Raw genomic sequence first — 17,938 nt, 5'->3', positions numbered from 1 at the left:
TTAAAATATTAGAAATCGATACTTTTTTACCGCCGACCCCATGCGACGCAACATTATTTTATGTTTATCAAGTTAAAAAATTTGTACGCTGGTGTCTGTTTGGTACCAAATGATTCTGTAATCAATGTACTATTAAAATGTATAATCGATGAATTTTTTCTCGTCTTAAAATATTAGAAATCGATACTTTTTTCCGCTGACCCTATGCGACGCATCCTTAATTTATGTATAGCAAATGAAAAAGTTTGTACGCTGTTGTCTGCTTGGTACCAAAAGACTCTGTAATCAATGTACTATTAAAATGTATAATCGATGAATTTTTGGCTCGTCTTAAAATATTAGAAATTGATACTTTTTTGACGCGGACCCTGTCGACGCATCCTTATTTTATAATTATCATATTAAAAAATTTGTACGCTGGTGTCTGCATTGTACCAAAAGATTCTGAAATCAATGTACTATTAAAATGTATAATCGATGAATTTTTGGCTCGTCTTAAAATATTAGAAATCGATACTTTTTTACCGCTGACCCCATGCGACGCAAAATTATTTTATGTATATCAAGTTATAAAATTTGTACGCTGGTGTCTGTTTGGTACCAAATGGTTCTATAATCAATGTACTATTAAAATGTATAATCGATGAATTTTTGGCTCGTCTTAAAATATTAGAAATGCATACTTTTTTGCCGCTGACCCTGTGCGACGCATCCTTATTTTATGTTTAACGTATTAAAAAATTTGTACGCTGGTGTCTGCATGGTACCAAAAGATTCTGTAATCAATGTACTATTACAATGTATAATCGATGAATTTTTGGCTCGTCTTAAAATATTAGAAATTGATACATTTTTACCGCTGACCCTATGCGACGCAACTTTATTTTATGTATATCAAGTTAAAAAATTTGTACGCTGGTGTCTGCTTGGTACCAAATAATTCTATAATCAATGTACTATTAAAATGTATAATCGATTAATTTTTGGCTCGTCTTAAAATATTAGAAATCGATACTTTTTTACCGCTGACCCCATGCGACGCAAAATTATTTTATGTATATCAAGTTAAAAAATTTGTACGCTGGTATCTGTTTGGTACCAAATGATTCTGTAATCAATGTACTATTAAAATTTATAATCGATGAATTTTTGGCTCGTCTTAAAATATTAGAAATTGATACTTTTTTGACGCGGACCCTGTGCGACGTATCCTTATTTTATGTTTATCATATTAAAAAATTAATATTAATTGTAAATTTGTATTCATGTCTCACTTCTCTTCTTAACTTAATAAATATACTACTTCTTAATTAAATAAATATATTAGAAAATATTAATATAGTAAGGTAATTAAATTTTAAAATAGTTATATGTTATAAAAATTAAAATAGCAATATATTGTAAATAATATGTTGTAATATCTTATCCTCGATTAATATTTTTGTTACAGAAATCAGCTGATTAAAACGTTAATTTGCTAATTAATTTTTAAAATAAGAATATGTTATAACATTTAAAATAATATGTTTTAAATAATGTAATATATAATTCCTTAAACTCGATTAATATTTATAACAGCTATCAGCTGATATCTGTCAAAAAATATTAATCGAGTTTAAGGAATTATATATTATTTTAATTTTTATAACATATTTTTATTTTAAAATTTAATTGGCAACGTAATGCTTTAATCATCTGATTTCTGTAAAAAAATATTAATGAAGTTTAAACAAACTTTATATAAATACATCATACTTTTTTTAATAAAATCGAGGAATGGCATAACGCGCGCTTGTGTTATTCTAGTCTTTTTCTAAAAAAGACATATTAAGTCGATTCTCGCAAGTATTGTTGCATCTTTTCCGCAAAAATATTAATCAAAATTTAAAGTATTATAACATGTTATTTAAAACATGTCATTATTTTATTTAATTTTATTTTGGACTAACTGTCAAACTGCTAACTGCTAACCCTCACGATGACAGCCTCTTCATGCTACAACTATGACACATAAGGCGAATGTCAAAAATATTAATCAAGTTTAAAGTATTATAACATATTATTTAAAACATATTATTATTTTATTTTATTTTATTTTGGACTAACTGTCAAACTGCTAACTGCTAACCCTCGTGATGACAGCCTTTCAATGCTACGAATATAACACACAACGCGAATCGACAGAGAGCCAATCAGCATTGCGGAAAAGCGACAACAATGTCAATAACATGCCTTTTTTAGAAAGGGGATTGAAGCAAAAAGTTTGTAGGCTCTTGTGCTATTGGTACCATAATTATCTGCTAACTAGGTACGCTTGAAATGTATATATGATTAATTTTTGGCGCGGTTTAAATATATTGAAAATCGAAATTATGTCACCACGGACCCCATACGTCGCATATTAATTTTACGTACTTTATATCAAAAAGTTTGTAGGCACTTGTGCTATTGGTACCATAATTATCTGCTAACTACGTACTCTTGAAATGCATATACGATTAATTTTTGGCGCGCTTTAAATATATTGAAAATCGATATTTTGTCACCGCGGAACCCATACGTCGCATATTAATTTTACGTACTTTATATCAAAAAGTTTGTAGGCTCTTGTGCTATTGGTACCATAATTATCTGCTAACTACGTACTCTCGAAATGCGTATACGATTAATTTTTGGCGCGCTTTAAATATATTGAAAATCGAAATTTTGTCACCGCGAACCCCATACGTCCCATATTAATTTTACGCATTTTATATCAAAAAGTTTGTAGGCTCTTGTGCTCTTGGTACCATAATTATCTGCTAACTACGTACTCTCGAAATGCATATACGATTAATTTTTGGCGCGCTTTAAATATATTGAAAATCGAAATTTTGTCACCGCGAACCCCATACGTCCCATATTAATTTTACGCATTTTATATCAAAAAGTTTGTAGGCTCTTGTGCTCTTGGTACCATAATTATCTGCTATCTATGTACTGTTGAAATATATATACGATTAATTTTTGGCGCGGTTTAAATACATTAAAAATTGAAATTTTGTCACCGCGCAACCCATACGTCGCATATTAATTATACGTACTTTATATCAAAAAGTTTGTAGGCTGGTATGCTGATGCTACCATCATAATGTGCAGATAATGTACAGTTAAAATATATGAAAGAATAATTTTTGGCGCGTTTTAAAATATTGAAAATTGAAACTTTTATGCCGCGAATCCCATACGGCGCACAATTATATTACGTATATTATACCAAAAAGTTTGTACGCTGGTATGCTGATGGTACCATCATAATGTGCATATAATGTACTGTTGAAATATATATAAGATTAATTTTTGGCTCGTTTTAAAATATTGAAAATTAAAATTTAAACCGCGGATCCCATACTACGCGGATTCATTTTACGTATATTAGATCAAAAAGTTTATAGGCTGGTATGCTGATGCTACCATCATAATGTGCAGACAATGTACTGTTAAAATATATGAAAGAATAATTTTTGGCTCGCTTTAGAATATTGAAAATTAAAATTTTTAAACCGCGAATCCCGAACGGCGCACTATTATATTACGTATATTATATCAAAAAGTTAGTAGGCTGTTATGCTGATGGTACCATCATAATGTGCAGACAATGTACTTTTAAAACATATGAAAGATTAATTTTTGGCGCGTTTTAAAAGATTAAAAATTAAAATTTTTAAACCGCGGATCCCGAACGGCGCACAATTATATTACGTATATTATATCAAAAAGTTTGTAGGCTCTTGTCCTCTTGGACCCATAATTATCTGCTAACTACGTACTCTTGAATTGTATATACGATTAATTTTTTGCGCGCTTGTAAAATATTAAAAGTCGAAATTTTGTCACCGCGGAACCCTTACTTCGCATATTAAATTTACGTATATTAAATCAAAAAGTTTGTAGGTTCTTGTGTTCTTGGTACCATATGTATCTGCTAACTATGTACTATCGAAATATATAAGCAATTAATTTTTTGCTCGCTTTAAAATATTAAGAATCGATATTTTGTTGCCACAGACCCTATACTGCTTATTTATTAATTATGTATATTAAATAAAAGTATTTGTACGGTGGTGTTTGCTTGGTACCAAAACATTTTGCAAACAATGTAATATCGAAATATATATGCGATGAATTTTGGGCTCGCCTTAAAATATTAAAAATCGACATTTTGTTGCCGCGGATTGTTTACTGTGCATACATAAATTATGTACGAAAAATAAAAAAATTTGTAGGCTCTTATCTTTTTAATATAAAAATAATCTTTTTACAATATAATATTGAAATATACAGACGATGAATTTTTGGCTTTTCTAAATATGGTAATATACGTAATATGAAAATGCGCCCCATAGGGTCCGCCATAACAAAGTATCGATTTTTAATATTTTGAGGTGAGCCAAAAATTCATTGTTTATATATTTTTATAGTTCGTTGTTTACAGAATATTTTCGTACGAATCAGACACCAGCGTACAAATTCTTTTATTTAGTATACATAATTTATATATGCGCAGTATAGGGTCCGCGTTAACAACGTATCAATTTTTAATATTTTAAGCCGAGCCAAAAATTCATCGCTTATATATTTCGATAATACATTTGTTTGCAGAATATTTTGGTTCTACGCAGACACCAGCGTACAACTTTTTTTATTTAATATACATAATATAAGATTGCGCACCGCTTAGGATCCTATGCAACATAGTGTCAACTTTTAATATTTTGAGACGTGCCAAAACTTCATCTCTTGTATATTTAAGCGAGAGGACTTTTTGTGGCGCATACTTATATTATGTTTATTAAATTTAAAAATTTGCAAGTTCTTATCTTTTTGGTATAAAAATAATCTATATATAATGTAGTATTATAAAACTAACGTTTTTTTACTTATCGTAATTAACGTTTTAATCATCTGATTTCTGTCAAAAAATATTAATAAGGTGTTAATTTGTAAATTAAAATTTAAAATAAATATATGTTATAAAAATTAAAATAATAATATATTTTAAATAATATGTTATAATTCCTTAAGTTATCAGCTGATTTCTGTCAAAAAAAATATGAATCAAGAATAAGGTATTATAACATATTATTTACAACATATTACTATTTTAATTATCTACCATATTAATATTTTAAAATTGAATTAGCAAATTAATCCTTTAATCAGCTGATTTCTGTGAAAAAAGTTTAAACAAACTTTATATCATTTTTAAAAAAATATTTTTTTTAATATAAAATCGAAGAATAGCGCGCGCTTGCGTTGTCTAGTTAATTGAAAAAGCGCATTTAAAATCAAAAGAAGATAATCTGCCGTTCGATTATAAAAAATATTAAAAGACGTGATTTAACGTAACGTTATGATGTCTAAATGGCGACCCTAAAATTATGAAAAGATTAAGTATCGTCACTAATGATTTAAACTTTTTAAAAAATGAACTAACGTGTTTAAAAATATAGGTGAATGTTGATAAAAATGTTACTCCGTTCGATAATAAAAAATATTTAAAAAATACGTGACATGTTATAACAATATTCTCAACTTTAAAATTATGAAGTAATTAATTATCGCCGCTATTGCTTTAAATTATGGGGAAAGAAATAAAGTTGACATGATACGAACTGTTATTATTATGTCTATAGATTATTTTGCTGGTACCGATCAATCACTTCTCGCGTCTACATCACTCTTTTTATAAGGGATGTATGATGATGTATGTAAAACAAATATTACACATACAATTATGTTAAAAAATCTATACTTTTCATAACATATTTTATAATATATTAATTTTATTTTATGAAATTTCTTTTAGTCGTATTATTTTGTGTATTTTCAGATAAAATACTAATATTTAGATTATATCGCGAATGCTATAATTAAATATATAAATAAATAATGTTTTTAATAATCAACACTTTTGGATAACTTTTGGATGGAGTTGTATCAACTGTTTATTTAATACAAATATAAGTGATAGGCCTTAAGAGCTGAACGTGGATGTTGATGCGTATTCCAACGAAATTTTATTTTTTCGCTGGAATTAAATTAATTGTGCACAGGGCACGAATTTTACTACTTGGTATACTGCCAAGTCTTCAAAAAAAAAAATTCGTGCCCTGTACACAATTAATTTAATTCCAGCGAAAAATTAAATTTCGTTGGAATACGCATCAACATCCGCGTTCGGCTCTTAAGGCCTATCACTTATATTTGTATTTAATACGGAAGAGCCTTAATAGTAATTCTTATTGTTTATTTAATGCTGAGATATAAACGGTACAAAATTTCCACATTTGGGGAAATGTTTTGGAACAGGTGGAAGATCTGGTCCTCCGACGTGGAATATATTAGCCATACCTATTGTTAAATGATAAATAAAATGACAATGGAACAACCAATAGCCTGTAAATAAAATATCTGATTAAAATTTGATCGGGCTATTTTAAATAATATTAAAAAGTTTTTTATAAATAAAATAAAATAATTTACTTTTTTGTAATTATTTATTACGGCAAAAATCATTCATAAACACATTTGTAATGTAATTATTGTACGCAATTTGCGTAAAAAATGTATAAGAGTGTATACATATACTTATATTATAACATTAATTTAATTACAAACATTTATAACTTATATTTTTCTTCTTTATACGCTTCATAATTGCGCATATAGTGCATTGTATCATGTAATGTTTAAATAAAATATATATGCTTAAAGTAGAAAATCACTGAGAATGCCATAGATCGGCATAATAACTCAAGTATCGAAATAGAAAATTTATGGAAATTATATATCACTTCAACTCTTTTAATTTAACCTATTGTTCGATGGATTGAATAAAAGTATTGTATAATAAAAATGTTTAAGGCCGTATAAATAAAATAAAACACAAAAGATCTTACCAGGATTATTCGCGCGGAAGCGTATGATTGCGTAACCGTTATTTGGTACAGCTATAGTGTCTTTAAACGGTGGTGAGAATTTCCTTCTGGGTAGAAGCCCTTTTTCGTCCAATATTTTTATTTCCTCTACAGTAGTTCCTTTTCCATTATTTGGCGCACCCGCGGACATTATATTAAAAGCGTAGCCATGTAAATGAAACGGGTGATGTAAATTGGGAACTTTAGCTAAAAACAGAATGTAATAATAATATGATAACTTCCTATGTGTTGAAAATAAGAAATAATTATACGAAATAAAATGTGAGCTTTTTGTTGGGAATGTTTTCAGCAAAATATTAAATCCATATTAAATCCATTTAGTTGCATTTTCTTAGCATGCGATGATTAAAAATTTAAAAGACCGCAAAAGCAATTAAACATTACGTTTTTAATATAAATAAATTATTTACGTTTTAAATGTAGGCATATAATTTATATAAAATAATATGAATGAAATGAGAGAACCAAGAAAAATGCTACTCGCGTTAATATCAACTCACATTTATCTATTGTAATATAGTATACAGACTCGAGTATATACATATAATTTATATACATATATGATATCTCGTGCAATTTTTTGTAAGTGACATGTGTACGCGAAAATGATAAAAACGCTTACTTTCATCAACTATGACGAGTTCGATAATACCATTGTACGGAAGATCTATGATATGCGTACAGCTGCATATGTCCCCGCAGCTATCTGGTTTGTGGGTATCGTTACAGATTGTATCAGGTGGAATATCTCTCAATTGCGAGAGTGGCGGTGACGACGGAAATTGAAACATAATATCATTAATAACAGCAGCTGTATGTGTGAAACCAGGCCCAACTACAATGACAGATATGCAATGTTATAAAATTATAAAATATAATTGTAGAATACTTATTGTTAGAATCACACATGTAATAATAATTAAATTTATTAACTATTTTAAAATAAAATTTTTCTTAAGAAAAGTTTGATATATATATATATATATATATATATATATATGTATATATATATATTGTCAATTTTTCTATAATTTTTTTTCAAAAATCAAGATTTATCTGATTTAATACAATATTAAAAGTTTCATGGAGAAGAATTTGTAAAATAATTTTACCTATAAATTTATAAAAATGATTAGGCGCAAAGAGATTTTGCAGATCGTATTGATAGAATTTGAACGATAAATAGAATTGGGCATCTGGTTTTTTTGTAAAAATGCCTTTGTCGACTGGAATTGCACTGCCCATATTGCTCACGCAAATCGCATCAGTTCTTGAACGATCACACTTATCATCAAGTGGATTTAGTACCTATCAAAAAAGTAAAACAATACAGTCATTTAATTGTCAAAGATAAGTTTTAATCAAAAACGGAAATTCCAAAGAAGTGATTAATAATCAGTGATTACTTATTAATTTTTGGGTACTCATTCTGAAAAAAATATACAACAATAAACAGATACATCAAATATTGTTCTTTTTCTTTTATATATATTATCAAGCTGTATTAATGAAAGTTTATTGACAATAAGATTAGTTTCTTTTATTAATTTTATAGAAAAAAAGAATATAAAGGAAAAGTTTGAATCAAATTGGTCCAACACAAATATATTTCAGAAGTTTATTTATTAAAAAATTAAATAGTTAAATAAATAACAGCGAATAATAATTTATGTATTGAACTTCTAATCTTTGTAGCAAAATTATATTATTTTAATCGATTTAAAAAAGGGAAATAAATAGAGGCTGTTAAAATACATGACTCACTATTAAAATTGAATGTAAGAGGTAATAGATGATGAGACTGATTCTACATTTGCACAAAAATATGTTTCTATCGTGACAATCTATGCGAGAGAAATATATTTGCACGCTACTTACGATTCCTACAGGAAGTGAAGCATTCAAGGTAGGCGGAGGTGTGGACGGGATATCTGATGCATTGTCATATTGTAATATAGCCAATTGTTGAATAGCTGTTCTTTGGCATGATCCGACTGCACGAAGTTGAATCCAATAGGAATCAACTCGATTGTTCGTGTTTATAACAAAGTCATAACGTTCCGCTATAAAATCATTCGAATATTTAAAGATATTTATATCTTTTAAGATATATATATTTAGTCTATTTTACATCATTTGAATTAATAAAATTTAACATTTTTTAGTAGAATATAAGATGCAAATATAAATCCAATAATATTTTTAGAAAACGACTAAAATGTTTATAATTCAAAATTATGTATATAATTAATAAATGTATATAAATCGCAAATCAACGCTTACCAAAATGGATGATCACTTTTAAGATTATTTTAGATAACAATATTTATCGCAATAATGCATGTTTACATAGTCAGTAAATAATATTTTTTAATTTTTGATATAAAATATCGTTTTAATCTACTCATGTTAAAATATCTGATAAAATATACAATTTGTTTTTCATTGAATACATATGTTTTATCGAAAATAAAAATAATAATAATTCTTTACACATATTTATGCATATATGTGTAATTTATCATATATTTATGAATAATTATCCCGGATATGATTCATCATTAAAGATTATTGATTTATAAATTTAATTCATTATCAGAGATAATTTTAATAAGGATATAAAGGCTCGATATATATCAAATATAAATCGGTAATCGACGCACCGACATCCGCGTACGGCTCGAATAGCCTATCTATTACCGATTAATATCAGAGATAATTGATCGATAAATTTAATTAAAAAAAAGTACAATAGAAGTTCCAAAAGACATCGTTTAAAAGACATCATATTTGAACTAATTTTTGATCGCGCTTTATTTAGTTCTCTTTCATTATTTTTTTATGTTAATTTAAATTAAAAAGCAAATATCTTTTGCATTTTTGCATATTTTTTATTATTATATTTGTAGGTGTATAGATATATTATTAATGCATATTGCATGTATATTTCTGAGAAAAATATCGAAATCAAATATGAATCCACAAAAACTACATGTTAATTGTGCAGTTATTTTATTAATAAAATTTAAAAAATATTCAAATCTTAGCTGGCACGAAAAATACGAAGAATTTATTAGTTTTATTAATTAATTTTTTTATATAATCAATTATCTCGTAATTTTTTATAATTAATTATCTCGTTAATTAATTTGTTGCATAAATAAGTCTTGAATATGGTATAATACCTGAAACACTAATTATGGAATCCACTACGATGGATTTAACTGGGACACCATCTGCAGCTATAATAGTAAGATTATGACCTTCGACGGTTAAAAGTGATGAACAGGTCGTACAAAATCCATTTATCATACGAAATCGATAACGATGATTGCGTTTCACACGGAATATCTCCGTGTTAATAACAATACCACTTTCCGGATCCTGCAAATATTACGCTTATAATAAATCTGTAGGATTTTTAGGTCAATGCTGCTAATATAATATTGTTGAAAAAATTTGCGGCAAAATATCAAAATTTTAATTATTTCTTTTATTTTGAACATAATTAAAATTGCTTTGTATATGATATTTTTAATCTACTAAAATTAAATTATCTGTTACATTCTCTATATTATTTTATCATATTTTGATAGAATAATTTGCATTATCATAAATTAGTTGTTCTTCTCTTATTAAAAATAATTACACAATTTTATATATATGTATATAGAGGAGAAAGATAAATGGTTACCTTGTAACGACCTTTGCCGTTGATTAGAAACGAATCCGGATTTTGAAATTTTGTATTATGAAGACTACCAAGTGAACGTGATGAAGCCAGTTCATGCATCCAATCACTGATTACGATATTATGACGGGATAAATCAAAATCGTACAAGTAACTATTTGCATCGCGTTTTGCTGATTGGCGTATTGTCAAGCTTCCAATAATACCATCCATTTTTTGTAATCCGACGTGAGAGTGCCACAAGTGTGTGCCCGCATTATCCGCATTAAATTGATATCTGGAGAAATATTTTATTTAAAAAATGCATATATATATCTCTCTCTTTTTACGTCTTTTTATATGTTTTTTTATATGTTGCTCTTTTACAGTCAACATCCACATGATGTCTGTCGAAACTTTTTATGTTTCATGCAATATTATGCTGTTTGTACAAAGCAAAAAGATATAGCAGAATCAATTAACATATTCAGTGAAATATGTAACCCAAAGTAGAATCTTAAGATATCGCAGTATTTAAATATTATGTTCACAAAGATAAAATCATTAATGTCGTAATTGGCTCATTAAAAATTGACATGGCTTCAAATAAGATATTATTTATATTTTTATATATTTTTTATATATTTTATATATTTTTATATAATATTTCAGCGAGGAGTTTTCTATCTCAACTGATTTTCACTAACACAATTGCGCGCTTATTAAAGAACACGTAATTAATGACAAGAAATGTACCACTAACATGCTATAAGTTTCCAATCGCGAACTCTCCATTCTCAAAAAAATCTAGGTACTGTTTCATTCGTATAATTGCATACAAACGTTCATATTTATTTTAAATATAACATTAAAAAATCAATTCGATATTTTTTTTATTAAATAATTACCTGAATGTACTTTTTGCAGGAATAGGGCATTGAGTCATAAGTGAACCGTCATAATATTGGGAGCCTTTTTGAAATACTCCATGCCAATGGATTGTAAGTTCCTCACCATCCATGTTATTGATAACATCAACCACTATTTTGTCGCCTTCGCAAACATCAATAGAAGGTCCGGGTATCATACGATTTATCGTCAAAATAGGTCGGTCCACTCCGTCGACAGGTACGCATTGGCAATTGTTGCAAAAGGCGTTGGTTGCATTTGGTTTACAGTAATCGCAAGCTCTGAAATATAAGATCTGAAATATGTGTGATAGACTACTTATTTTAATACGTTGAAATATATATTCTCATGTTTCGACATATTAAAAATTTCTACATGTTATAGATGCTATATCCTATCAATATATATATGTACACTTACATGAATTATTTGTGATGCAAACATGTGTATGCATAACAACACAAATATATAAATTAAAATATATAAATATATAAATTATTAATGTCGAGAATTGAATAATTTGAGACAGCAAAAGTATTTATTATAAGTTATTTTTCTTTTTCTATGCTACTTAAATATAAATATATATATATGTAATATTATGTTTATATGTAATATTATGTGTAAAAGTTATTTTATAAAAAAATTGCAACTAAGATAAATTTAAAATAAATTATAATATAATTAATTGTCTTTATATATATTTAATTATTTATTTATATAAGCTTAATTATAAGATAAATTCAATAAGATATAAAGATAAGATAAATTATAGAGATTACAAGCAAATATAATGTTTTAAATACGTTAGTTTGTGTAATATATAATAATCATAATAATATTGCTAATAATACTATTAATTTATTGTTATTAAAAAATAATTATTAAATATTATTCACCTGGTAAGTGAAGAATATACCTCTGCTTCAAAACGATAATAACATATCTTGGGTTTTTCGTGATCGTTGCATGTACGTGCACATTCAAGAGGACTTGATAAATTAGGAAGATTAGATGTCGGATTCACTTTAATCCAACAATTTTTTTTTATTTTTTTTCTTTCATCATCAACTCCTCCGATTATACGTCTCGATAAAATATCATTCAAAATCTTCGCAGAACTTTTGATCGATATCGTATCTTTAACCGGGACCACATTATCTTCGATCTGCGATTGTACCTCTGCAACTAATCGATTCCGCTTTCTTTATTTATGTGCTAATTAATTAAATATTAAGTAGCACATTTGCATCGCAATTTTGTCAATAGAATTTATTATACAAGATTAACAATGCATTTGTATAAAAATGAATAAATGAAGTGTTACGTAGATCCATACATAACATTGAATAAAATGTTGTTTCACAGATGTTTATTTAATTTATATATTTTCTTACACACATAGATAAGTGTAGAAATATAAATATTGTACGTAATGCATTACAAGAGAATTCATTATTGAACATTATGAAAAAGAACACATTCTTGAACAGTTCTTACCTTAAACTGAGGAATAGATGAGCAAAAAAAAAAGGAAAAATATTATTTCACAAATTTAAATATTATTTTAAATAAATCATTGTTCAATTAAAATTTAATGTGCTATTATTTTTAAAAAAATAATGAATGAGCAGCGAGAGAGTCGTGTGTGTGTGTACGATTGCACAAACGATGATAATGTGAACAATCAGTAAATTTCTTACCGCAATAGATTAATATCGCACAGAAAAAAATTGATCGATGGAGGAAACACATTGTTGCAGAGTATACGACATTTGAACGAAGCCAGATATATTTCGCTTTTATATACTTCTGCAGATTTGTATACAAGGTGTCTCAGAATTAGTGGTACACCTTGTTAATGGCAGATTCCTGGAATCATTTGGAGACGATTTTTCCTCAGCAAAAATGTCGAGGCACCAATAATTTTCAAGTTATAAGCAATTGAAAATAAAGGATTTTTCACAAACTAAGTTTTGTAAAAATAAAATATTAACAAAATCATATTCTTCAATTAATTCTTTCGTTTGTAATTGAGCGGTTCAAAAGTTATAAACAATCCAAGCAATGTTTATACATCCAAGAGCTAACTTTGTCAATTTTTAAGATTTTTTAAATCCACTTGCGCAGTCTTCTTTAGAATCGTTTGTAGTTGTTTGTAGTGATTTTCCTTTTGTCTATAGTTGAGCGGTTCAATAGTTATAAACAATTGTTTATTCATCCAAGAGCTAACTTTGTTAATTTTAAAGATATCGCAAATCCGCTTGCGCAGTCTTCTTTAGAATCGTTTGTAGTTGTTTGTAGTGGTTTTCCTTTCGTTTGTAGTTGAGCGGTTCAAAAGTTATAAACAATTGTTTATTTGTCCAAAAGGTAAATTTGTTAATTTTAAAGATATCGCGAATCTGCTTGCGCAGTCTTCTCTAGAATCGTTTGTAGTTGTTTGTAGCGATTTTCCTTTCGTTTGTAGTTGAGCGGTTCAAAAGTTATAAACAATTGTTAAAAATATTAATCGAGTTTAAAGTATTACTACATATTATTTAAAACTAATATTATTATTTTATTTAATTTTATTTTGAAGAAACTGTCAAACTGCTAATCCTCGCGATGACAGTTTCTTGATGCTACGAATATAACACACAACGCGTATCTTGACAGCCAATGAGCATCGCGGAAAGGCGACAACAATAAACTTTGATATATATGCGAATATCGATTTTATATATCTTTTTTAGAAAAGGAAAGGATTCAGTCTTTTCGTCGCGCAATTACTTAATTATTAACATAAAATCATTAATGCCAATCAAAAATAATAAAAAATTATATGAACTTTATATATCGTAATTTTATTATGCGCAAAGTAAGAATGTAGATAGATTAAGTAGTACGAGTCAACAATTTCTCACTAAAACAGTTCTCGTTCAGTGGCAATCATGTACAATGCTCTTCCATAAAGTTTATGTGATAAAAATAAATAGAAAATTTTCTTAACAATTATTCTTCATGAAAAAATCGTATTTTCGATTAAATAAATGAGATCAGGCTAAATTTCAAGAGTTCAGCTATTTTTAAAACAGTTCTCGTACAGTTGCATACATGTACAATGCCCTTCCATAAAGTATATTTGATAAAAATAAATAGAAAATTTTTATTAACAATTATTCTTTACGAAAAAATCGTATTTTCGATTAAATAAATGAGATCAGGCTAAATTGTAGAAAATTCTATTTTTTTTGTTCTCTGTTAAAGATTTAAATAAATTTTTAATGAATTTTTATACATTGTATAATTAATCCATAGATTTTTATGCATGCATTGTAATCAACGCATAAAAAAATATATGTAATAATTAATTATACAATGTATAAAAATATTTTTTGACAGAAAGCAGCTGATAACTGTCAAAAGATATTAATCGAGTTTAAAAAATACTATAACATTTTATTTAAAACATTTTATTATTTTATAATTTTTATTCTATACTATTATTATTTTAAAATTTAATTAACAAATTAACGTTTTAATCAGCTGATTTCTATCAAAAAATATTAATAAAGCGTTAATTTGCTAATTAAATATTTTAAAATAATAATAGATTATAAAAATTAAAATAATAATATGTTGTAAATAATATGTTATAATGCCTTATCTGCGATTAATATTTTTTGATAGAGATTAGCTGATAACTGTCAAAAATATTAATCGAGTTTCAAGAAAATTATAACATATTATTTAAAACATATTATTTTAATTTTTATAACATTCTAATTTTAAAATTTAATTAGCAAATTAAATTAACGCTTTAATCTGCTGATTTCTGTCAAAAAATATTAATAAAGCGTTAATTAAATATTAAAATAATATTATGTCATAAAAATTAAAATATGTTTTAAATAAAATTTTATAGTACTTTAAACTCGATTAATATTTTTTGACAGTTATCAGCTGATTTCTGTATAATTCTTTTTTAACATAAAATTGAAGAATAACGCACACTTGTGTTGTTCTAGTCCTTTTCTAAAAAAAGGCATGTTAAATCAATTCTCACAAGTATTGTTGTCTCTTTTTCGCGATGTTAATTAGCTGCCTCGATTTGCGTTATGCGTTTTATTCATAGCATCGATAGACTATCATTGCGAGGGTCAGCAGTTTGACAGTTTATCCAAAATAAAATAAAATAAAATAATAATATATGTTTTAATACTTTAAATTCGATTAATATTTTTGACAGTTATCAGCTGAATTTTGTCAAAAAATATTAATCGCGGACAAATAAGTTTATATTATAAGTATATATTATACTCGTATAATATTATTTACATATTTACAACATATTATTATAATTAAAATAATAATATTTTGTAAGTAATATATAATATATGTTATAATACTTTATCCGTGATTAATAGTTTTTGACAGAAATCAGCTGATAACTGTCAAAAATATTAATCGTGATATATTAATCGTGTATATTAATTAAATAAATGTGTACATAAATGTATATATATATATATATATATATATATATATATATATAAATGTGTACATAAATGTATATATATATAAATGTGTACATAAATGTATATATATATATAAATGAGTACATAAATGTATATATATATATATATAAATGAGTACATAAATGTATATATATATAAATGAATACATATAAATGTATATATATATAAATGTGTACATAAATGTATATATATATATAAACGCAAAATTCGAAATCATAGGCCAACTAAACGAGCAATTATTTGGATGGAGATGAAAATAAAAATTAACTAATAATTATAGATATTATGTTAATCATGAGATTTACAATACTTTATTAAATATATACGTTTCGGCTTTACTAAGCCTTCTTCAGTATAAAAATAGTCTAAAAGTGTCTAGGTCATGACTGTTCATGGAACTGTAGAGATAGGAGGCCCTAGACAACTAAATATCTTTCTATACACTTTATACCATTCGAAATAATCCACACACGGTGGACGTTGTCATTTCGGACTTGCTATTTTTCGCTTCCCAACGATGAAGTGTCTAACAAACCGAGTGATAAACGTCATACAGTGTTACCCATCACCATTTCAACAACGATGCTCTATAGATAACGATTTAATGGGCCTCTAATAATCATTTTTGTAATAATGCGCACGACTAGCGTCATCGGACACGAATGTACTTCACATATTTTTTGTTTTTTACAAAGCATCGACTATTTTTATACTGAAGAAGGTTTAGTAAAGCCGAAATGTATATATTTAATAAAGTATTGTAAATCTCATGATTAACATAATATCTATAATTATTAGTTAATTTTTATTTTCATCTCCATCCAAATAATTGCTCGTTTAGTTGGCCTATGATTTCGAATTTTGCGTTTACAATATACGAGCCTATTTATAAAATTTTGTATATATATATAAATGATACAGGGCGTTTCAGAAGGAAATGGAGGAAATGGTTAGCATTCCAGTACTTGATTGTACACATTTTAAGCAAAAAAGTTTATATAAACATGTGTCTTATTCTGGACGGTTATAAAGATACAACGCGTTCAAGTTTAAGAACGAATACATTTATTAACTTAGTGGAACCAAATGCTATGAAACAATTATATTAAATTTTTGTATTTCATAGAATTTAGTTCTAATAAGTTAATGAATGTATTCATTCTTAAAACTGAATATGTTGTATCTTTCTAACCAGAATAGGACACATGTTTATATAAACTTTCTTGCTTAAAATAATATGTATAATCATGTCTTAGAATGCTGATCATATTTTCTTCCTGAAACATCCTGTGTATATATGTATATATATATTTTTTCTTATTTTGTTTAATCCTAACCGAATATAATTACTAATTACGCGCGCGAAGCGAAGTTATTATATTATTCTTTGATAATAAAATCTTAAAAATTGCAACGCAAGCATAAAAATTATTATTGCAATTAATGCATAAAGAAAATATATTAATTAATTATGCAATGCATAAAAATACTATATTTAAATCTTTAACAGAAAATGCGAACAACAAAATATAATTTTCTACAGAATTTTTTGACCAAAATACCTACGCTTTCATTAGACTTACACACCTCTACATACATCTGCTATGCTGCGCGTCTCGCGCGGGACTGATCACCAGTCTCGCGTCTCGCGATCGAGATATCTCGCACGAGAATCAGTCTTGCGCGAGACGCGCAACGTGACGGACGTATAGGTTGCGTTAATCTAATAGAGAGGATAGAAAGAGAGAGATGTCGAACCCGGTTCATTCTTGGCTGTGAAGTTGGCTTGCGCTGTTAGTTGGCGACACCGCTGCGCAGAGTCTTGTGGTCGGTGGTGGGGATTAGTCTCTCGCGAGACGTGC

General features: G+C 27.2%; 1 protein-coding gene across 1 annotated transcript; it reads right to left on the bottom strand.

Annotated features, from left to right (window-relative positions):
- Nucleotides 1-6,292: 6,292 nt before the first annotated feature.
- LOC145936146 (multicopper oxidase 3-like) lies at nt 6,293-17,692 on the bottom strand. Its single transcript, XM_083038046.1, has 11 exons — nt 17,664-17,692; nt 13,263-13,431; nt 12,459-12,747; nt 11,559-11,840; nt 10,675-10,948; nt 10,166-10,364; nt 8,859-9,043; nt 8,093-8,288; nt 7,603-7,815; nt 6,942-7,166; nt 6,293-6,438 (listed from the first exon to the last, which is right to left on the bottom strand). The coding sequence occupies exons 2-11, from the start codon at nt 13,312-13,314 to the stop codon at nt 6,293-6,295; spliced, it is 2,061 nt and encodes a 686-aa protein (XP_082894172.1). The 5' UTR covers nt 13,315-13,431; nt 17,664-17,692.
- Between the last annotated feature and the right edge of the window lie 246 nt (nt 17,693-17,938).

The sequence above is a fragment of the Prenolepis imparis genome, unplaced genomic scaffold, assembly GCF_030444845.1.
Source record: "Prenolepis imparis isolate NDT839.2.m4 unplaced genomic scaffold, iyPreImpa1.0 SCAF_5, whole genome shotgun sequence".
In the NCBI taxonomy this organism is placed as follows: Eukaryota; Metazoa; Arthropoda; class Insecta; order Hymenoptera; family Formicidae; genus Prenolepis; species Prenolepis imparis.
The sequence above is the reverse complement of the archived record's forward strand: the minus strand, read 5'-3'. Positions and strand labels throughout refer to the sequence as shown.

Excerpts from the sequence above, each read along its gene's own strand:
- LOC145936146 (XM_083038046.1), bottom strand. The coding sequence starts at position 13,314 with ATGTGTTTCCTCCATCGATCAATTTTTTTCTGTGCGATATTAATCTAT. Across the intron at positions 10,949-11,558 it reads CCTGCAAAAAGTACATTCAG|ATATCAATTTAATGCGGATA; the intron begins GTAATTATTTAA and ends ATATTTCTCCAG. Across the intron at positions 7,167-7,602 it reads ACTCGTCATAGTTGATGAAA|CTAAAGTTCCCAATTTACAT; the intron begins GTAAGCGTTTTT and ends TTCTGTTTTTAG.